The sequence below is a fragment of the Arvicanthis niloticus genome, chromosome 4 (genome assembly GCF_011762505.2).
Source record: "Arvicanthis niloticus isolate mArvNil1 chromosome 4, mArvNil1.pat.X, whole genome shotgun sequence".
In the NCBI taxonomy this organism is placed as follows: Eukaryota; Metazoa; Chordata; class Mammalia; order Rodentia; family Muridae; genus Arvicanthis; species Arvicanthis niloticus.
The window spans coordinates 87,792,606-87,815,150 of record NC_047661.1 but is presented as its reverse complement, the minus strand read 5'-3'; the positions used below and the strand labels follow the sequence as shown (position 1 = coordinate 87,815,150).

Genomic DNA, 22,545 nt, shown 5'->3' with positions numbered 1-22,545 from the left:
GGAAGAGACTGGGGCAGGTAGATGGAATGATGGATGGGTGGTTTACATAGCCTCACTAGTAAAGTGGGTTACTCTACACAGGCCAGTTAGAACAAACTCTATGTAAGATATTTAGGGACTCAATTGAAGAGACCTCTGAGGCTCAGAAATCTGAGTAGGCACATTAGCTGTTGCTACAGTTAAGTTTACTCTTTTGTCAGTAATTCAGCTAAGCATTGGTTTAATCAGGAGTAGCCACAAAATCCACATTGATTATATTATTGGGAATTAAAATCACTGATGGAGTTGTAATGTGTCTGTCCTACGTAATTTTGCAGAATGGAAGCTTCTTGCCTTGAGCTGGCCTTGGAAGGAGAACGTCTGTGTAAATCAGGGGACTGCCGTGCTGGCGTGTCATTTTTTGAAGCCGCAGTTCAAGTTGGAACTGAAGACCTCAAAACACTCAGTGCTATTTACAGCCAGCTGGGCAACGCTTACTTCTACTTACATGACTATGCCAAAGCACTAGAATACCACCACCATGACTTAACTCTTGCAAGGTAATTCCAGCCTTTTATATTCTGTCTAAGTTCACTCTTAAAGCAAAACCTTCCATTCACCTAAAAAAACAACAGTATATTTGAAGTTTTCTAATTAATGATACTGCTTTTGAAAACTCACTTTTAGGCAGAATAGTAATGGGTCAGCCTTAGAGTTTAATTAAATGCTTGAAAATTAACTAGAGAAAGCTGTTTCAATTTTATATTTAAAATAGGTTCAAAGATGAATGCATTTTATCTTGGGTTGCTGGTCTTTTACTTCTTTGTCTCTTTAAGTTTTAAAAATGGTTTTAACATCATTTGTTTTTCAAATTTATTTCCCAGGACTATTGGAGACCAACTCGGGGAAGCTAAAGCCAGTGGCAATCTTGGAAACACCTTAAAGGTCCTTGGAAATTTTGATGAGGCAATAGTGTGTTGCCAGCGACACCTGGATATCTCCAGAGAACTTAATGACAAGGTAATAAAGATGGCAGAACAAATGACACTGGCTTCACTGAAGTGACTTTGTGTTCTAACACTGCTTCCATGGTTTGTTTACAAAGGAAGATGTTCATACACAAAAGTCAAAGAGAAAAAAAAGGTTTGCTTTTTTTTTTTTTTTTTTTTTTTTTTTTTTTTTAAAGCAAATAGCAGCAAGCCAGTGGTGGCCTAAGGTAGCCACCTGCAGAGGGCGAGCCCATGCCCTCTGCTCTGTCTCTCCCAGTTCGAATCCCGCTTTCCCTGTGTGACTCTGCCCAAGTTTAATGGAAAAAAAAAAAAAAAATAGAAAAAGCAAATAGCAAAAGATCCTTCTTTAGGTGTGAAATCACATGTTTGACTTTCTGTGGATGGGCACTGGGGACCCGTCCTTTCCTTGACCATAGTATTGACACATGGGGGCTGGTGAGATGGCTCAGTGGGTAAGGACACTTGCTGTGCAAGCCTGTTGATCTTGCTTCATTCCCTGGAACCTGCAGAAGGCTGGAAGGGGAACACTCTGATCTCCACAGCTGCTGCAGGACGTGCACCACCCGCACACATCTTGCACACGTCTTGCACACGTATGGGTATAGCACATTAAGTCGCTACACGGAATAAGCAGTGTACCCCCGGCCTCTGACTTCAGATGTCAGCTTTGTTGATGTCTCCATCTAGGTGGGAGAAGCAAGAGCGCTCTACAATCTTGGAAATGTATATCACGCCAAAGGGAAAAGCTTTGGTTGCCCGGGTCCACAGGAGGTAGGAGAGTTTCCAGAAGAAGTGAGGAATGCCCTGCAGGCAGCCGTGGACCTCTATGAGTGAGTACAGACAGCGTGGGCCTGTGGGCCCAGGAGCTTACTGGGTGCTTCTTACTCAGCAGATTTACGAGTTTGTGAAAGATAGAAAAATTGTGAGGCCGGGCGGTGGTGGCGCATGCCTTTCATCCCAGCACTTGGGAGGCAGAGGCAGGCGGATTTCTGAGTTCGAGGCCAGCCTGGTCTACAGAGTGAGTTCCAGGGCAGCCGGGACTACACAGAGAAACCCTGTCTCGAAAAACCAAAAAAAAAAAAAAAAGAAAAGAAAAGAAAGAAAGAAAGAAAAATTGTGAGCTAATTAACTGGCTGGGGTAGCACATGCCTCTCCTCCCTGTTTGAAAGTAGCCTGGTCTACATTCTGAATTCTAGGACAACATATTGTGACCCCCATCTCAAACAAAACCAATTGCTGGGGGAAAAAAAGGCTAATATGAAGACTAGAAACAGTTATTTAAGTGTTATCAGTGCTAGAAATCTGCAGTTTCCCTTCAACTGCAGACCAGTGCCCCTTGGTGGTGAAAGCAAGAAATATCAGTGCTTGAATTTATTTGGGGTAAATTTAGTGTTTGACCAGTACAACCTCATAGACTTGCTTAGCTGTAAGGCTTCAAGATCATCTCTTGATGACTCTCAGGAAAGATCTACAGTGAATGTTTTAGCAAATACAGCATTCCAGCCATTTCACAACTGCCCTGCCTCAGAATGTACCTTTAAGCCATTGCACATTTTATGTAAATGTACTGTTTTCTGATAAGTGGCACTCACTCTGGGGCTGGAATTACAGCTAGAGGCCAGTGCTTGCCTAGCACACATGGGCCCTGGCCTTAAATCCTCAGCTATGAAAAGAACAAACTGCCTGTAAATGAGCTAAGGACTTCTCCTAAACTTACATTCTCACCACCTTTTGTCATCACTAAGGGAAAACCTGTCGTTAGTAACTGCTCTAGGTGACCGAGCAGCCCAGGGACGAGCCTTTGGGAACCTTGGCAACACACACTACCTCCTTGGCAACTTCAGGGATGCGGTCATAGCTCACGAGCAGGTAAACAGAAGGCCTCGGACCCTGGTCATCTCCTTCATAACGGGTGAGGGCTGTGACTGGACGGTCTTAAGTTTTATTGTATTTCTGATAAAAGTTTTCTCTTCCAGCGTCTCCTGATTGCAAAAGAGTTCGGAGATAAGGCGGCTGAGAGAAGAGCTTACAGCAACCTCGGAAATGCATACATATTCCTGGGTGAATTCGAAACTGCTTCCGAATACTACAAGTTAGTCAGATTTTTTTTGTGGATAAATGTCAAATGAGTAATTATGCATTCTGTAAAATCACATTGGCTTTGGAGCTGAAACCTGTTTTTGATGATGTGTGTCAGGGGTCAGGGCCGAAGTGCCCATGCCTGTCTCCTTGTCTCCCTGCATCAGGACCTGGATTTGGGACTGTGAGAACTGGGCGGAAGGATGTGTCAGGAACTCAGCACCTAGTACCTGGTACACAGTACTCAAGAAACTTTGTGACCCCACTTTATCATTTTCTGAGAGTCTCGCCTGGTGGCCTTGAATTGGCAGTCCTGTTTCTGTCTCCTTAGTGTTGTGACTGCAGGCACACACCGTCACCTGTGGGCTTTCACCTGATACTTGGAGGCAGCTGTGTGACTTCTGTTATGTTTATTTTTATCTCTAAAACTTTTTGTTTAAAGTTCTAAACTTCTCAAGTCGTTTATAAGCCTGTTAAGCATGTATGGTGTGCATGCTTTATCTCACTCAATTATGAGTTGTGCAAGAGGCCAACTTGTCTGAAGGTAAAAGTTTCCAGAAAACATAGGTCTTAGTGTTCACTGACGATCACTGAGTTTTTCTCTACTGCCCCAGCCAGCGTTTACCTTTCTGCCAGCGTTGACTGTCTCCAAAGTGAAGGTGCTGTTCATGGCTAGCCTGTGCTTCTGTGTCAGCGTCCCTCTGGCCTCGCAGCAGGGTAGCAAGGTTTAACCTGCTTCCAGTTGTTGCCCTGCACCTTCTGGTTGGTTCAGGGTTTTCTCTGCTTAGTGGGGTTTGAACACTCATTCAGACTGAACCAAAAGCACTGGGTTGATTTGTGTTGAAGCTTTAGAGTCCCATGTGACAGAATTCGGATGACAACAACAACAAAACAATCCTAGCTTTCTGATGTGTGCCTTTCCCAGACCAATAATCCAGTCCCATTCTTGGGAGTGCCTTTCTTTAGTAAACTTTCTTTATTTTTTGTTACTTTAAAAAAAGAAAAATCTGACACATGCCCTTAAGCGGTATAGGCAGGTGCATCACTCTGAACTTGATGCTAACCTGATCTACAAAGTGACTCTCAGACCAGTCTGAGGTACACAGTGGGACCTGTCTCAAATAAAGAGAAAAGAAAAAGCTAAAGTTGTTTTGGACCATCTAAAACATTAAAGATGCTGACTGTCTTTAAATATCTGCCTACGGTTAACATTTATTGGTTGATTATTGATTAGCTGAGTGGTTCTCAGCCTTCCTAATGCTGTGATCCTTTAATACAGGTCTTCATGTTGTAGTGACCCCCAACCATAAAAGAATTTTGTTGCTACTTTATAAATAATCTTGCTACTGTTACAAATCATAAAGTAAATATCTGATATGCAGGGTATCTGATAGTCACTCCCTGTGAAACACATGAACACATCTAAGTTATTGATAGCCAGAGGGGAGAGATCTTCTAAATATTTGAAGTACTGAGGCTTTGATCTCATGCTCAGGACTCTTGTATTTTAGTGAATTGTTAGGACTCAAAGTCTAATTCCTAGTTTGTTTGGGTTTTTTTTTTTTTTTTTACCTTAAAACATCTTTTCACTTTTCCTAAAGTAATAGAAAATACATTGGACCCTCAGACAGACTTATTTAAAAGGCAGCAAAAAGCAACAGAAATAGAAAATGTTAATATTATGTAAATTGGTTTCAGGAAGACACTGCTGCTGGCACGGCAGCTTAAAGACCGAGCCGTGGAAGCTCAGTCTTGCTACAGTCTTGGGAATACATACACTTTGCTTCAGGACTACGAGAAAGCCATCGACTACCACCTAAAGCACTTAGCAATCGCTCAGGAACTCAAGGATCGGTGAGTTCTGCACTGCTGGGAAATGCAGACACTGATGAATTCCGCCTTTCCCTCTGGTTCTTTCCATTTGTTAACTAACTCCTAAGAAGGAGTGTCCTGGTTGATGAGTCTCTGCTATACATTACTCTTTTTTTTTTAATTACTTATTTTTGTTTTATGTACATTGGTGATTTGATTGCATGTATGTCTGTGTGAAGGTGTTGGATACACTGGAACAGACAGTTGTGAGCTGCCATGTAGGTGCTGGGAATTGAACCCAGGTCCTCTGGAAGAAGACTTTTGACTGCTGAGTCATCTCTCCTGCCCCTCATGTTACTGTCTCAAGGGCCACCCTATGGTCGAGGATTACTGGGGATGCCTAGGACTTTGAGCATGAATGAGTGACTAGGTTACAAGCTTAGCTGCCTTCCCAGAAGTTGTCCTGTGTAGCTCAGTGTAGGCACTGCAGAGAACTCAGATGATGCTGAGGTCCAGGGATGCCGCTGCTCAGCTCCAGCAGAGTGTCGCCTGTGGGGACACAGGTCCTCCATAGAAGTTAGAAGTCCTGTGAAAGAGATAGATGTCGCTACCCACGTCTGACCAGCGGAATAAGGCAACGGCAACCGTGTTCTTCTTCAAGCGGTTTATTCAGCTCTCCCTGTACAGCGACCTTCTTCTCTCCCTTTTCTCCTTCTCCAGCTCCCGCAGCCCCTTATAAGCATTGCCTTAATCCTATCAGCAGCTGCCACGAAGTCACTGGTGGTTGGCCATTCTCAATGACACAAGGTGGGGTGATCCGGTAACCACACCTCTCAGCGCATACAACTCCATAGATGGAGTTGTCTTTTCTCTCAAGCAATGCCTATGCCAAGTGCTACCTTGTAATGGCGAGAGCAGAGCCACTTCCCACACATAGACTCTGCCTGTTGAGTGTTGGTGACTAATTCGATTGTTTTGATTTTTACTTACTTATTTTTATTGCTTTTCTCTATATGGGAAACAATATCTATGGAACTGTTTTACCTCACTATGTGAAAGAACTTTTCAGTGTAGTTATTCAAAATAAAATAGACTACATGAAGATGTAGAGGAGGGAGTTTTGCTAAATACTCCTAACCCCATTCCTGGGTTCAGATACACCAAGTGCTTACCGATAAGACTGTAATAAAAAGATAATGTGGTTAGGAGACAAGTCCTCTCCCTGAGATTTGTTGTTTCATGATGCAATGTGTGTGTGTGTGTGTGTGTGTGTGTGTGATGTGTCGTTGTTGTTGTTGTTGTTATGAGACAGATCTCACTGTGTAGCCCTGGATGTTCTAGAACTCACTATGTAGACCAGGCTAGCCTCAAACTCAGAGATCTGCCAGCTTCTGCCTCCTGAGTGCTGAGATTAAAGGTCTGGCCACTGTGTATTTTTAAAGGATCTTTCCATGTTTTAATATTTGACTTTGTATTTGGAATCAGTATTTTCATGTCTCTGTCTAGAGTCCTCATTGCTATAACTGAGAGGTGAAGTAAACCCAAAGCTTGCTTTATACCTTTAATTATTGCTAGGTTGCTTTATTTTCTCTCTAAGAACCTCTTTTTGGATAACTCCATGTTAATTTTGAATTCTGTTTTAGGATTGGTGAAGGAAGAGCATGTTGGAGTTTAGGAAACGCATACACAGCTCTTGGAAATCATGACCAAGCAATGCATTTTGCTGAAAAGCACTTGGAAATTTCAAGAGAGGTATGAAACAAAAGGAATTGCCGTGTTGTAGGGGGATATTTAGAAAAATGACTCTTGTCTCTGGGCAGCCGCCATGTTCCTGCCGCTCCTCGGCTCTGACTGGACCTCCAGCTAGCTAGATGGCTCTGCCAATCCCCCACGCTGCATCCACAAAGCTCAGCTGAACCCCAGACAATATCTGCCGTCCTCGCGGCACCCAGTAGAAATGAGACTCTTAAAGCTTAATGATTATCTAAAGGATTTAAATATTTAGAAATGCTCAATTAACAAGATGCCCACACAATTAGAGTTGTTACTCAATATCTAACCTTTGATAGAAGTTGCTACCCAGGACAGCTTTCGACCCATCCGTGGTTCTCCATGGCTGCTAGCCTCCTTCTTCCCCTTCCTCTCTTTCTCCCCTCCCCTTCCTCTCTTCTCCCAGCTCCTCCTCTTCTTCTACTGCCTAATCAGTGAGTTCCACTGCAAATACAATGTAGCAGAATAAGTATCCGGCTACACTGTGTATCCTGTTAGAATTTACAAGTCAGTAATGGGATAGGGTATTTTCCCAGTGTTCATAGAGCTGTGTGGATAGATAGATAGATGACTGTATTATTGCCTTGATCTAGAAGGACAGTACGGTGAGCCGAGCTACATAAGAGTAGGATGTTCCCAGAGTACTCTTCCTACCCTCGTTTCTTTCTTTTTTCTTTTTTTCTTTTTCTTTTCTTTTTTTTTTTTTTTTTTTTTTTTTTTGGTTTTTCGAGACAGCGTTTCTCTGTGTAGCTCTGGCTGTCCTGGCACTCACTCTGTAGACCAGGCTGGCCTCGAACTCAGAAATCCGCCTGCCTCTGCCTCCCAAGTGCTGGGATGAAAGGCGTGCGCCACCACCACCTGGCCCCCTACCCTCGTTTCTATGTAGAGAAATATCATAGTTTTTAAAAGGAAAATCATTTCAAACCAAGGACGACTGGCTCTTGTTACACCTGATGGGTATTTGGGCTTAGATACCTTTCCTGAGCTTCATGTCCCTCAGAGATGAAAAGGGAATGGTCATAGACACCTTGGGAATTGGTTATGTATGTATGTATGTATGTATGTATGTATGTATGTATACATGCATACAGACATATGCACGGTGAACTGATGTCACTCTGATGTAGAAAACGATTGTGATTACAGGTTGGAGACAAAAGTGGTGAACTGACTGCACGCCTGAACCTCTCAGATCTGCAGATGGTTCTTGGTCTGAGCTACAGCACAAATAATTCCATGATGTCTGAGAACATTGAGATTGATGGCAACTTACATGGTAGGTAGCAGCGTGAAAACCACACTTCTCCATGCTTACGGTTTACTTTACATTCAGAAAAAAAAAAGGATCTTTTAAGTTGCTAGGAAGCATGTCGATTGTTCGTGGAGTGCATGTGTGACAGAGTGTAACTTTTCCCGCCCTTCTTGGTTTTACAGTTCAGTTCAGCTGTCAGCATATAGAAAATAGCATTTTATAGTTCTTACTGAGAACACAGGAATACTGAAGGTATAATTATTTACTTTGGTTAAAAAATATATTCAAATGCTATAAAATTAATTTGTAGAGTAATTCAGAAGTGTATAAATATGAAGATGCTAGAACTAAAACCTTTTGTCTACCTTTTTTATTTCAAATAGTTATATCTGGTTTTTAGTAAGCCCCCTCTCCCATTTCACTTCTGGTAAAACAACTTGGGATTGTTATCTTTTTTTTTTTTTTTAAATCAGAAAATCATCTACTGTATCTATCAGCTGCTCAGACCTTGACTCTGGCTCCATGGCTCAGTGGGTAAAGCACTTGCTAACAAGCCCTGTGATCCAGGTCCAAGCCCCAGAACCCACATGGTAGATGGAGAGGACCAGCTCCTAGATGCACACCCCAACAAGAAAGAAAGAAAGGAAAAAAGAAAGAAAGAAAGGAAAGAGGGAAGGAAGGAAGGAAAGAAAGAAGGAAGGAAGGAAGGAAAGAGAGACAAGAAAGAAAGATTTTTAAAAATGCCTTGGTTCCTAAGCTTTAATTCACACTCGAGGGCTGGAAAGATAGCTCAGGGTTAGGAGCACTGGCTGGTTTTCCAGAGGTCCTGAGTTTAAGTGCTAGCATTGACTTGGCAGCTCAGAACTGTAACTCCAGTTCCAAAGGATCTATCTGATGCCCTCCTGCTTTGGCACCAGGTACAACAGTGGTGCACAGACATAAGCAGGCAAAACACTCATACACAAAATTTAAAAAAAAAAAAGAAGGATGAAATTCTTGGTCTGAATAATATCAACAAGAATGTTTTAAATTTGAAAGCCAATGGAAAAAGTTATTTGTCATTGGCTATTTCTTCTTTAAACTGGGAGAGGTGATGATGAGAAATCCTTACTGATAATCTTAAGATACTCACAGAAAGCTGGGCAGTGGTGGTGCACGCCTTTAATCCCAGCACTTGGGAGGCAGAGGCAGGCAGATTTCTGAGTTCGAGGCCAGCCTGGTCTACAGAGTGAGTGCCAGGACAGCCAGGGCTACACAGAAAAACCCTGTCTCGAAAAACCAAAAAAAAAAAAAAAAAAAAAAAAAAAAAAAAAAAGACATTCACAGAACATTCCATAAAAGAATCTCAGATGAGGGATATGGAATAAATAGCAGTTGTGCTTTGTATAAACTGAAGTTTTCTGTGTTTAACTTGCAAATCAGTATGTTGTAAGAATTCTCATCTTAAAACATGTCTCCTCATGAGCCCCTCTCACTTCAGACCCATGCTAGCGTCTCCTTTCCTTCTTCCCGTTCACTGAGACTCCATGGTTAGAGCCCCTGTCTAGGTCTGCAGTGGTTCCTCTAGCTGGCCAGTCCCGCCTGCCCCCTCTTCCACGAGACAGGATACACACTGCTGGATCTCCACTCACAGCTCTGCTCTCCTTTATGCTCCATCCAGCACATCTGCAATACCCGGATTCTCTCGCTCTTCCTTCTCCTCCCTCGCTGGTCACCATCCATCCCTGGAGCAGATCTTTTCCTCCTGCTCCAGGCTCTAGGTCAGTGTGTTTGTTAGAGCATTTTAGAATGGTAGAGAAGTTCTCAGGGCAGTGAGAGGCTAAGCAGTTAAAACACGGCCGCTTTTCCAGAGGACCCAGGTTCCACTCCCAGGACCGACATGACACCCAACACCGTCTTACCTGAACTCACAGTTAAAACTTGGTTCTTAAAAAGGTGAGCAGTGACCTTGGACTAGGACAGGGAAATTGGCTCAGATACTTTGGTCATCCTGATAAGCCCTTAGAAACATTGATCACGGGAGTGTTCACAGAATTTTGTTTATTGCCTTGCTTGTTCTTTGACTATTTGTGTTTATTGTCTTGTTTGTTTCTCGACTACTTGCATCTACTGCATTACTAGTCCCTCAACCTAGAAGTGACGTTAATACTTGCATGTAATCAAAATGGTATAAAAGCAAAAAGGAGGGGGGTGAGATAGGGGGTTGGTTCTAGGGAGGGGAAATGGGGAAAGGGGATGACATCTGAAATGTGAATAAATAAAATATCCAGTAAAAAAAAAGTGAGCAAATCTACAACAAGCTTCTTTTTATAAAGAGAAAGGGTGAAAGGGAGAGGAGGGACATAGCAGTGGATGTGCAGACTGAACAGGGGAGAGCTCAGAATAATTTTAGGACAATCTATTTCAAAACCCAGGGACGTACCAATTTCTAGAATCCTAACAAACCATACAGAAATTAGGTCAGTAATTAAAAGTCTTCCCTTGCCCGGTGGTGGTGGTGGTGGTGGTGGTGGTGGTGGTGGTGGTGGTGGTGGTGGTGGTGGTGGTGTATGCCTTTAATCCCAGCACTCTGGAGGCAGAGCCAGGCAGATCTCTAATTTCAAGGCTAGCCTGATCTACAGTTCCAGGACAGCCAGGGCTACACAGAGAAACCATGTCTTAAATAACCTACCCATCTAGCCCCTCAAAAGTCTTCTCCCTAGAAAACATGAATGCATACATGTGTAAGTAAAATGAGTGTAAGATCTGCCCAATGCCCTTATCACTTGATGAGGCTATACATGAGCCTGTTCTAAGTTGGTCAGAATATATTTAACATGCCTGGCATACCAAACACCAAAGCTAAACAGCACACTGCCTGTGGAGTGTAGGTGGACTTCTCTGGTGTCTGGAAGCTGCCTCCCACTCACAGCTGCCCAGACCATGAGAATACCCTGCTGTATTTACCTGTGCTAACATCCAAATTCAGTAAACAGTTCCTGCTGAGTGAATCATTTTTATATCATTTAAAGTGAAAAAGTTCAAAGTGTATCATAAGCCAGGGACCATCTATATAACTGCAGCATCTTACAGATCACTGAGAAACTTCACCAGCCTTAGAAACATGTATCTTTTCAAATCTAAATTATAAATAAACAGTACAAGAACTGAGAGTCCAGCTTCACTCATGAATGTAGATTCAAAACTCCTTAAAACAAACAAATCAAAACAGATCCAGGAAAGTTCTTTTGAAGCAGACAGGTTTTAATGGAGCGTGCGGATGCCTCTGCAGTTTTGTTTGGGTGACTGCAGACCCTGGAGTCATCACTCTTGTTGATGGACGTCGTGCTCTGTTATTGCACTTTCCCACTGCTGTCAAATATGCAAGGTTACATCTAAGATATTATAAGACGGAAAGTAAAAGGATGAGAAAGGTTTATCATACCAAACTTAATCAAAGAAGATAGCTGTGTTAAGAAATATTGGATCAGACATATTTAGGATACAAGGCCTGTGCTGTGCTGCGGACGCTTACCTAGTGAGGGCCAGGTCTGGGATCTCTAGCACTGGAGAAGAAATGATAGGATGACAGAGATGGGTTTAGATAGAGTGGACTTGACAAAGAGATTTATATACTGGTCATAGTTTAAAGCTGGGTGGTAGGCATCAGGTATCCTTTATATTTTGCCTTTTGTTGGTGGTGGTGCTTTGTTATTTGTTTTTAACAAGGTCTTGCTGTGTAGCCCAGTCGGGCCTTGAACTCACTATGCACTCGGACTGGCTTTGAATTTTGATCCTCCAGACTCCGCCATCTGAGTGAGTGGTTGTCATCAGTCATGTACCACCATGTCCAGTTATATTATGCCTTTAAAAAAATACTGCTTAGGGGCTGAAGAAATTGCTCCGTGATTAAGAGCACTGACTGCTCTAATAGAGGACCTGGGTTCAGTTTCCAGTACCCAAAAGGTGGCTCACAACCATCTGTAACTCTAGTTCCAGGGAAACCATACACCCTTTTCTGGCCTCCTTGGGCACCAGACATGCACGTAGTACAGACATGCATATAGACAAGACACCCATACATATAAATCTTTAGAAAAAACACTGTTTACTTTCTAAAAGGATTGCAGTCATAGAAACTCTGTAATTAACAATCTTACTGAAAAGCCATTTTTGAGAAACTGCTTTTATTTGACTTGTCCTGACTGACAGTGAGCCTGTCTGGAAATGGGAGGCTTAGAGAAAACTGCAGAACTAGGGAGTTATTTTCAGTTCCCTCAAAATTGAAGGCCTGCAGCTTTCCCATGAGTTTCCTTAATCTGACCACAGTATGTTTGGGTTTCTTTGAGGCTACATGGATAATATAAAGCAGTGATTATAAAATGCCTTTTCTAAATCAAGGGGAAATATGAGTAACCAGTGGTTACTTTGCAACCAAAAGGCGTCTTCTGACATCAAAGCATTTTAGAGGGACTATTTTCATGAACTGTGGGAAATAATTACTCTTCAAAAAGTGAGTGCTCCTTCCATGTGGATTTGTGAATCATATGTTAGAATAGACTCATGCAGTGATGCCAGCTGTGCATTCTGAAGGGTTCCCTGGTTTATTTGAGTTAATTTTTTTTTTCTTTTTAACAAAGGTGCAGGCGCCAAACTAGGACGGAGACACAGTATGGAGAACATGGAACTTATGAAGTTAACACCAGAAAAGGTTCGTGGTCTCAGCTTTCACATTCCAGGAACTGTTAAGTAAAAGCGTTGGAGCCTTGTCCTCTGTGGGTATCACTTAAAAGCTTGCTTTTAAAAAAAAGCCAGAAAAAGTCCAGGCCAAGGGAAAGAGAACAGCAGGCTGTCGTGTGCTCAATAAAGATAAACGCATATACACTTTATAGATTCATGTAGCATTTCTGGGAAAGTACATAAGAAATGTTACTGCTACTGCTTCTGCAGAGTATTTAGGATAGGCTAGAAATATTTTATAGGCTATCTTGAATTGTCTGAACATTTTCCCTTGTTAAAAAACGGGTTTTAATTGAATGCATACTAGGTAGATTAAAAGCAAAAGCAATACTTGTCATTGAGCTGCATAGCAACATGATTGCAAAGCTGTGTGTGTGAACATGTGTGTGTGCATCCCCAGATGTGTGTGTGTGAACATGTGTGTGTGCATCCCCAGGTGTGTGTGTGTGTGTGTGTGTGTGTGTGAACATGTGTGTGTGCATCCCCAAGTGTGTATATGTGAACATGTGTGTGTGCATCCCCAGATGTGTGTGTGTGAACATGTGTGTGTGCATCCCCAGGTGTGTGTGTGTGTGTGTGTGTGTGTGTGAACATGTGTGTGTGCATCCCCAAGTGTGTATATGTGAACATGTGTGCGTGCATCCCCAGGTGTGTGTGTGAACATGTGTGTGTGCATCCCAGGTGTGTGTGTGTGTGAACATGTGTGTGTGCATCCCAGGTGTGTGTGTGTGTGTGAACATATGTGCGTGCATCCCAGGTGTGTGTGTGTGAACATGTGTGCGTGCATCCCCAGTTGTGTGTGTGAACATGTGTGTGTGCATCCCCAGGTGTGTGTGTGAACATGTGTGCGTGCATCCCCAGGTGTGTGTGTGTGAACATGTGTGTGTGCATCCCCAGGTGTGTGTGTGAACATGTGTGTGTACATCCCCAGGTGTGTGTGTGAACATGTGTGTGTACATCCCCAGGTGTGTGTGTGAACATGTGTGTGTACATCCCCAGGTGTGTGTGTGAACATGTGTGTGTGCATCCCCAGATGTGTGTGGAGGTCAGAGAGCATCTTCAAGGAGTCAAGTCTCTTCTTCCAGCTTTAATAAAGAAAACATTTATGTGTGCCAGGAGGTTCACAAGCAGAAATAGGAGGACACCTTGTGGGAGTTGGCTCTCTGTCCATCCTGTGGGTTCCAGGGTCATTAGCCTTGGCAGCAAACAGCTTTCCCCACCGAGCCATATTCAGCCCCCACTTTGCTTTTTGAGACAGTGTCTCTTCCCTGCTCTTCCCTCCCCTCCCTCCCTCCCTCCCTCCCTCCCTCCCTCCCTCCCTCCCTCCCTCCCTCCCTTCCCTCTTCTGCACAGAATATCCCAAGCTAGCTGGCACACAAGATTCTTGTTGATTCTCATGTGTCCACCCCACCACACCATACCCCCATCCCAATCTGGGATTACAGATATGCACTTCTCTCTCTCTCTCTCTCTCTCTCTCTCTCTCTCTCTCTCTCTCTCTCTCTCTCTGTGTGTGTGTGTGTGTGTGTGTGTGTGTGTGTGTTTCTGAGACTCAAAGCTGCAAGCTTTGGTGGATGTCAGAGGACAGCATTCAGGAGTCAGCTCTCTCCTAATGCTGGATTAAACTCAGGACTCAGGTCTTCAGGCTTGCACAGCAAGCAAGCGCACGTATCTGCTGAACCATCTTGCTGGACCTGAAGGAATTAGTCATGTATAAAGTTAACAGTTAGTTATTTTATAATTCTTAAGGTATAAATTAGGAACCAGAAGGCTGGGGTAAGGTGCTTCCTGGGGAAATGGGTACAGTGCCAGAGAAAAGAGGCTCTGATGTCTCATATTAGACACGTGAAGATGCCTTTTCCTGCTCTCTCATTTGACTGATCAGATTTTGCTGACTATTAGATTCTTGGTTTAGGTGTGTAGGTAGAGTGTGCTTGAGACCCTGAGTATACATACACACTCACACACGCATACACGCACCCCAACACCAACAAAAACCGAACAAGAGTAGTTTTTATTCTTTGATAACGCCATGCACGTGGACCGTGAATTTGTGTCATCTCCCTCCATTATCCTTGCTTTCTCCTCCCACTCCTGCTGAGCCCTTTCTTCCCAAGAAAGTCTCCTTCTCCTTTATCTCTTCAAAAGAAAGAATTCTTGGTTAGAAGTAACTTTCCCTCATCATTTTTAAGGCACAGGTTCACTAGAACTTTTTATATTTTATTAAAATGGATTTTGAGGTATAGTTTTATATTCTTAAAATTTCCTTAAATCTAGGCCATTTTTTTCCACTCAGAAGACCATGAAGCTACACAGAGAGACCCTGTCTCAAACAAACAAAAAGACCACAAAGTTCCCTCTAGCAAGTAATCCCCTTATGACTGTGCCTGACTTGCTGGCTCTATGCCTCACTCCTGTCAGCCCTGGAGCAGGGACTAGCCTGCTGGTTTGTACCTCACCGGGGACTCTCCTGTGTTGATGGAGCTGGTGTGTGTCCTGATTAGCGTGAGTTACATGGTTCCCAATGGTTACACATAATAGTTGCCATGAACCTTCCGTGGTGAGTTCAAACTCAAATGTAGTTTACTGCATGTACTGCACAGGCTTGGCGTCGCTCAGTCAGGCTTTTGTGGTTTAAGGCTGTATGGTTGTATAGCCTAGGTTGATGTTGAATGTGCACTCCTGCCTCTGATCCTGAGTAGCAGTCACTGAACCTGACTTAACCCAGTCTGCCCAGTTTGTCTACTGAGAAGTTACAAGTTTCTAGCTGTAACAGATTTTTATTTGATTCACATCCAGAATAATACTTTATCTTCTCTGACCATTCAAAATACATTTTTAAAGGATTTGAGTAAACTTCAGGTTTTTTTGTTTTTAACTCATAAAAACCTTCACAGTATACATTTGATACACAATGTTGAATATGTTGAGTGGATACATTAAGACTGTGAGGCTAGCTGGGCACGACGGCACACGTCTTCAATCCTGGCAGTAGGGAGGTAGAGGGGAGCGGATCTCTGTGAGTTCGAAGCTAGCTTGGTCTACAAATTGAGCTTCAGGACAGCCAGGGAGAAACACACAGAGAAACCCTGTCTCAAAAAAAAACCAAAAACAAAAAAAAAGGAAGCTAAGAACACACAGTAACAGCAACAACAGAAAAGCCTCTCAAAGATCTGTGACTGCCCTTCCTAATATCAGTGAGTAGCTGTGAAGGTGGCTTTTTTCATGTCTTGCTTCCACTTACAATCTATAGGTACCGAATTGGAACAGTGAAATTCTTGCTAAACAGAAACCTCTTATTGCCAAACCATCTGCAAAGCTCCTGTTTGTCAACAGACTGAAGGGAAAAAAGTACAAAAGTGGCACTAAAGTTCTCCACGACGCCAGCAACTCCATCGACCACCGTGCTCCACATTCTCAGAAGGTGCATTTCAGTCCAGAGCACTGCAAGCGCCCAAGTGTTATCCTTTAGTTTCCTTGTATTCACTCAATTGTTGGTAAACAAATAACATATGTACAAGTCAAAAACTGTGTCTCTCTCAGGCCTTCCTGCTCCTCAGCTAGGGCCTATTTTGTAAATAGTCATTCTTTTGTTTTGGACGTAATTATTACTGTTTTAAGTCACTGTTTGCAAAAGTACTATTTATTTTACTGTTGTTTCTTAGTACAACTAACTCATGTTTGAAGCCAGAAAAACCTGACTTTAGATTCAGCATTGTATTTTTAATGAATCAGGCCATGTTACAGCACTGTCATCTAGTGGAAACAGGAGCCAGCGGATTTTATCTTCAGGGATTTTTAAGCAGACACTATCTTAGAGACAAAAAAAATTGGTAGCATCAGCTTTTTTTTATTACTATTATTATTATTATTATTATTATTATTATTATTATCCAGTCATTACCCCATCCTGGTCCATCCTCCCACAGTTCCTCATCCCATTCCTCCTCCCCACTGTCTCCAAAAGGATGTCTCCTCCACCCCACCAGGCTTCCCACTGCCTGAGATCTCAAGTCTTTTGAGGGTTAGGTGTGTCTTCTCTCACTGAGGCCAGACCCGGCAGCCCTCTGCTGTATATGTTTCAGGGGCCTCATATCAGCTGGTCTGTGCTGCGTGGTTGGCGTCTCAGTGTCTGAGAGGTCTCAGTAGTATAGGTTAGTTGAGACTGCTGGTCTTCCTATGGCGTTGTCCTCCTCCTCAGCTTCTTCCAGCCTCTCCCTAATTCAACCACAGGGGTCCCCTTCTTCAGTTCAATGGTTGAGTGTACATATCTTCATCTGACTCTTCCAGCTGCTTGTCGGACCTCTCAGAGGACAGCCATGATAGCATCAGCTGTTATTTCACCTTATTATTGAGACCTTCACCCTCTTCCCCACTCCCGTTCCCACTCCCCACGTCAGGGTTTCTCTGTGTAGCCTTGGCTGTCCAGGAACTCAGTCTAGACCAAGCTGGCCTTGGACTCAAAGCTTCACTTGCCTCTCTCTGCCTCCCAAGTGCTGGGATTAAAGGGGTACACCACTACCACCTGGCCATAACCATTTTTGTATTAAGAAATTTATCTTAGGGTTTCCATTGCTGTGACTAGGTGTCGTGACCCTGGAAACTCTTAAAAAGGAAAACATTTAATTGGGGCTGGCTTACAGGTTCATTATTATCATCATGGTGGGAAGCATGGCAGCATGCAGGCAGATACGGTGCTGGAGAAGTAGCTGAGAGTTCGACATCTGGATTGGCAGGCAGCAGGAAGAGAGACAGACTGGGCCTTGCTGGAGCATCTGAGACCTCAAAGCCCACCACCAGTGAAAAACTTTCCCCACTAAGGCCACACCTCCTAATAGTGCCACTCCCTGGGCTTACGGGGGCTACTTTTATTCAGGTTACAAAAAAAAAATTCAGTTTGCTGAATTTAACTTACTCAATAAAGACACCATTGCCTCACTGATCATTACTGAAGAACTTGTTAAGCTGACCTAGCTTTAGTCTATCCTGATGAACAGGATCAAAGCAAGTTGAGAGCATTCAACACCACATTCCATTTTCAGTCAAGGAAGGGCTTTCAAAAAAAAAAAAAAAAAAAAAAAAAATGTTTTGGGTTTTTTTAAATCAAAATCTCACTAATGACTATATACCCCTTGAAGTGTCTTTTCACTGCTTTTTGGCTAATAAAAGAATTACGGGGCTGAGTGTAGACAGACGGTCCAGGGATGCAGAGCTGGGGCTCGGGGCCGTCTTCAGCAAGTTCCCTGACGGAGCTGAAATCTCTCTACTCTTGAAACCTACTGTAGTTTTTTCATTTGGGGCTGTTTAGAAACAAGGTCTTACTCACTGTAGACCAGGCAGGTTAGGATTGCAGGTATGGCCACCATGCCCAGCAGTGTGCTGTGTTTCTGATGTTCAGAATTACACATTACAGGCTTTTTGTGCCTAGAGCAAGGTCTTGGTGATGACATATTTGGCTATAGCTTAAGCACTTCATTTCAAACATGAGACTCAGCTTAAATCTGGAGTCAAGTACTCTTCCCTGTCTCATTTGTAGGACGCCCTGCCCCGGCTCCACCTAGAAGGCTGGGTGTTCCTGGATTGCCTTTCCTGTGTTAACCACACTTGAGTTTTTTGTTCTTTAGATCTTAATTTCTCACTTGTAAAACATTCCCTCTACCAAGTCTTCCTCTAATACGTAATCCCTTATCTAGACTTGTAGACTAGATGCTTCAGTTGGCCTTCCATTCTTGTTTCTGCTGCTCAGATCCACCCGAGGGGCCAGCTTCTGTACAGAGTGTTTGGAACTAGCTGTAGAGCCACCAGAGTTCAAAAGGCTCGTCAGTGTTTGGCCTACAAAGACTGATGCGTTCTTGTTTTTTTCTTTTTTGTTGTTGTTTTTATTTTTTGTTTCGTTGGGTTTTTTGTTTGTTTTTTTGAGACAGAGTTTCTCTGGGTAAAGTAACCTTGGCTGTTCTGGAACTCACTCTGTTGACCAGGCTGGCCTCAAGATACACCTGCTCCACGTGCTGAGATTTAGCTGTGCACCACCACCGCTAGGCTTTTAAGATTGATTTATTTATGTATGTATATGGATGTACATTTGCACACCAGAAGAGGTCATTGGATCCCATGGGCTACAGTTATAGATGGTTGTGAGCCACCATGTGGGTGCTGGGAGTTGAACTCAGGACCTCTGGAAAAACAGCCACTGCTCTTAACTTCTGAACCATCTCTCCAGCCCCTGGGATTCTTCATTTTTGATTCTAGAAGGTTATAGTTATGAGTATCCAAGCCAAGCTTCAGATATATTTCTTTGGTCTATGAAATACAGGAATTAAAAGTTAAATAAATAAAAACAGTTTTTATGGGATCGATATGGGAGCATTTTATTACCAGTATTGCCACTTAAATTCTTTTTTAAAATAAAAGGCCAATTTTTAAAATCTGTATCCTTTGCCTTTTATATTTAACTACATCTTGGTGTTCATGGATGGCCTGAGGATAAAGAGGAGTAATTAAGCATACTAGATTTTCTGTTTTAGAAAATCAGTTCCGACACGATTGGAGATGAAGGATTCTTTGACTTACTAAGGCGATTTCAAAGCAACAGGATGGATGACCAGAGGTGCCACTTACAAGAGAACTGTCGCACAGCATCCACAGCAGCTGCCTCTGCTACTCCCAAATTGATGAAAGGTAAGCCATCTTTGCTCCCCTTCAATTTTGGTTCATCTTATTTATCTCATGCATAGCCCAGGCTAGCTCATTAGGTAACCAAAGCTGGCTTAGAACTCCTGACCCTCTTGCTTCCCTCCCAAGTGCAAGGATTACAGGCACAACTGTGATGCTTTTCCCCAATTTTAATGTTATCTTTAGTACTGTAATTTCTTAAGAGTTCCCATTATGTTTCCATAATAGGGAATATAGTAAAAGACCCCATAATCCTGGCATGTGTTACTGAGACAGGAATATTAAAGTAGATTAAGATTGGCCAGTCTTTTTACTTCACTAAGTAATTCCCATCCAGAACATGGAAGGAAACAAATGAAATTATATAAGGAAAAAAACCAACTGTTTACTCACATTCTGAAATCCAGCCCAACACCTCAGGGAGCACTAGATAAAGGAGAAAGATCTAAATAAATCTGAAGCACCTGGGAGTCGTCCTTCCCTCTCTGCTGGGGAAGGCCACAAAACAACAGTGCCCTGCAGGAGAGAAAGGCAGGGTGCATACAAGTTGTGTGTAAATAGGTGTTTCAGCATTTTTGTAACATTTAGGTGTTATTCTTTCCTGTCCACAGCACCATCTGTTTCTGTGGTATCCCCCAACACAGATGAGTTTTTAGATCTTCTTGCTAGCTCACAGAGCCGCCGTCTGGATGACCAGAGGGCCAGTTTCAGTAATTTGCCAGGGCTCCGTCTGACAAAAGGTAACAATCCATCTGTACTTGAGCGCCTAATGACAAATGACAAGAAAGAGCCTGATGAAGACTTCTTTGACATCCTTGTAAAGTGTCAAGTAAGTACACAGCCATTCCATCCTGTAGCATAGGCTGCCGTTGGGGCTGGGCTTCAGGGAAGCACCGAGACATCACTCAAGGGGTGGGAAAGCACAGCCTAGGATGTGGGAGGCCAAAGCTTGGGGTTCTCTGACTCCTGGGTGTCCAGTCACTGCTGAAAAACCGCACAGAAGCCGGGAATAAAGCCAGGGGTCCTCAGCCTGAAGAGGCTGGCTGGGACCAGGTGCTCCCAAACTCCTGGACATCCAGGCACTGCTGGATCTCCAAGAGTTGGGAACAGAGTTGGAGGTCTGCGGGCCGAGGATGATGGAGGTGTGTGTATGTAAATGGGAGCCCCAGCTTGGTTCACTGGTCCTTACTTAGTGATGGCTGTCTGGGAGCACAGAGGCTTTCTACAGGAGACTTAGGCTGTGGCTTGGTAGTCGAAGGCTTTCTCCGTGCTCCTCACAACAGATCTTGGTGAAAGAGAGTCCATGTTCATCCATGTTTATTGACTGTTCATTGTGGAAAATGGGTGCATACTAAGGGTGGACCAGAGATTAAATACCTTTTTCAGGGAGGAATGTCCAGGAAGGGAAGCTTATTGGGTAAACCCTCAGAGTCTCTAGGTACCTCATTAGCATAGAAAACTATGTCTTGGTCTACAGGTCCACAGATCACGTTTCTTATGTGAGGTGTGGCACGTGTTCTAGGCCAGGAATGTAGGCGGGAGGAGGGACACACCTACCATCTCAGGTTGGTGCCTGGGTCTTGGGGACTCTGAACCCACATGGTCTACTGTCCCACCGAGCTCACTGAGGATCGGGCATTATTTACTTGCCTGTCATTCAGAACACCACTACACGCCTTTGTTACAGGGACTGTTTGGATTGTCAGGATGCTCTTGGTTTTGTAGAGTCATGCATCTTAGTGGAGAGACAGGGGCAAGCGTGTACAGTGTGCAAGTACGAGATAGAGTGGCAGTGGTACTGTGAAGAAGTAAAGGTTGAAGGGTGGTGGGTGATCAGGACAGGCAGTGACGGGAACATCTATTCTGTACAGTTAGAACACCCTTCTGGGATGCTCTTTGAATCATTTGTGCAAACAGCTTCTTCATACGTAGGCTGGTTATAATTTGTTGGCTCCTGGCCTAGGCCGTTCTAGAAACGTGTTGTATAGATAGGTAAGACTCTAATTTTGAAACTGTCATACCTGGACATTCTAGTGTCAGGTTTGTGACCAGTTGTAGCAGTGTAGTACACTTACAAGGCTTATTTCTACCTAATACTTAACTGTATTCTCAGCTGTGAAGTTTTAGGTCTGAAGGCAAGTTTCTGAAAAAAGCCAAAAGAAATGCTTATGGGTCTAACTTCTAACAGATGATACAGCTTGGCATTTTCCTTTCTGAGCGTAATGTTTCAATTTCTCTCCATCTTTAGGGGTCCCGGTTAGATGATCAAAGATGTGCTCCACCGCCTGCTGCCACAAAGGGGCCGACTGTCCCCGATGAAGACTTCTTCAGCCTCATCTTACGCTCTCAAGCTAAAAGAATGGATGAGCAGAGAGTCCTGCTGCAGAGAGATCCAAACAGAGACAGTGAGTTTGGACTAAAGGAACTTTTGCAAAATAATGCTTTGTTGGAATTTAAGCATTCAGGAAAATAACTAGCAAACCGCAAGATGGTGTGGTATTTCCTACTAAAGAAAAGGACTGGTTCCCTCGGGACACTGCAGGAAATTCATCTTACACGGCACTGTAGCAGTCACCGCGTTTTTAGGTGTAAATGTTGAGTACTAGGGGGACTGATATTCTTCTAAAGACATGTTTCAGGGCAGAATGTCCTGTAAGGTGCTTCATCAACTTAACTGACCTTGAAATTTTGCTTGGGTGACTTATTAGATTCCTTGGCTAGGGTTTGTGTAATAGGAATTTAAATGAATCCTACATTAGAATTGAGTCCTTTCTTACTGAGGTCATTTTTTAAGGATCTAATTGACAATGACTTTTTTTTTATACCTACCCATGAATATAGTGGATTGCATTGTTTATTGAAAATAATGTAAATGTTCTATGTAAAAAAGATGAAAATAGTCATAAAATTCTAGTTTAAAAAAACTATATTCGATATATTTTTAGGCAAAGCCAGTGAGGGAGATGAGAAATAAACTGCTTTTAGCATGCTTTGAGTTATCTGTCTCCTTTATTACATAATACAGCTATTACATAACAGCATGAGACCTACTTTTTAGGAGACTTACTATTAGGAAAAGTACTTAAGCAGAAAAAACACAGAAAATTCACAGAAAGTAAGTATGCAAGGCTTAGTTAATGCTAGACCATCAGCCTTCATCTAATGAGTTTACAAGACAGTGACCTGGCCTGCATTTGGTGACACTTAGAAGAAAATTCATCAAGAAAGCAAACACTGCACACCAGACCAAAA

At 43.1% G+C, this 22,545-nt stretch overlaps 1 protein-coding gene across 2 annotated transcripts in view; it reads left to right on the top strand.

Moving 5' to 3' along the window:
• Window positions 1-22,283, top strand: part of Gpsm2 (G protein signaling modulator 2) — a 40,633-nt gene extending 18,350 nt beyond the window's left edge. For both annotated transcript variants that reach the window (XM_034499459.2, XM_034499458.2), the window contains 13 exons: window positions 318-539; window positions 864-999; window positions 1,677-1,819; window positions 2,735-2,858; window positions 2,966-3,081; window positions 4,767-4,922; window positions 6,524-6,632; window positions 7,797-7,926; window positions 12,522-12,592; window positions 15,875-16,045; window positions 19,146-19,299; window positions 19,905-20,122; window positions 21,542-22,283. In XM_034499459.2, coding sequence (XP_034355350.1) covers window positions 319-539; window positions 864-999; window positions 1,677-1,819; window positions 2,735-2,858; window positions 2,966-3,081; window positions 4,767-4,922; window positions 6,524-6,632; window positions 7,797-7,926; window positions 12,522-12,592; window positions 15,875-16,045; window positions 19,146-19,299; window positions 19,905-20,122; window positions 21,542-21,766 — 1,974 coding nt within the window. In that variant the 5' untranslated portion in view covers window position 318 and the 3' untranslated portion in view covers window positions 21,767-22,283. The remainder of the gene's footprint in view (window positions 1-317; window positions 540-863; window positions 1,000-1,676; window positions 1,820-2,734; window positions 2,859-2,965; window positions 3,082-4,766; window positions 4,923-6,523; window positions 6,633-7,796; window positions 7,927-12,521; window positions 12,593-15,874; window positions 16,046-19,145; window positions 19,300-19,904; window positions 20,123-21,541) is intronic.
• Window positions 22,284-22,545: the final 262 nt, after the last annotated feature.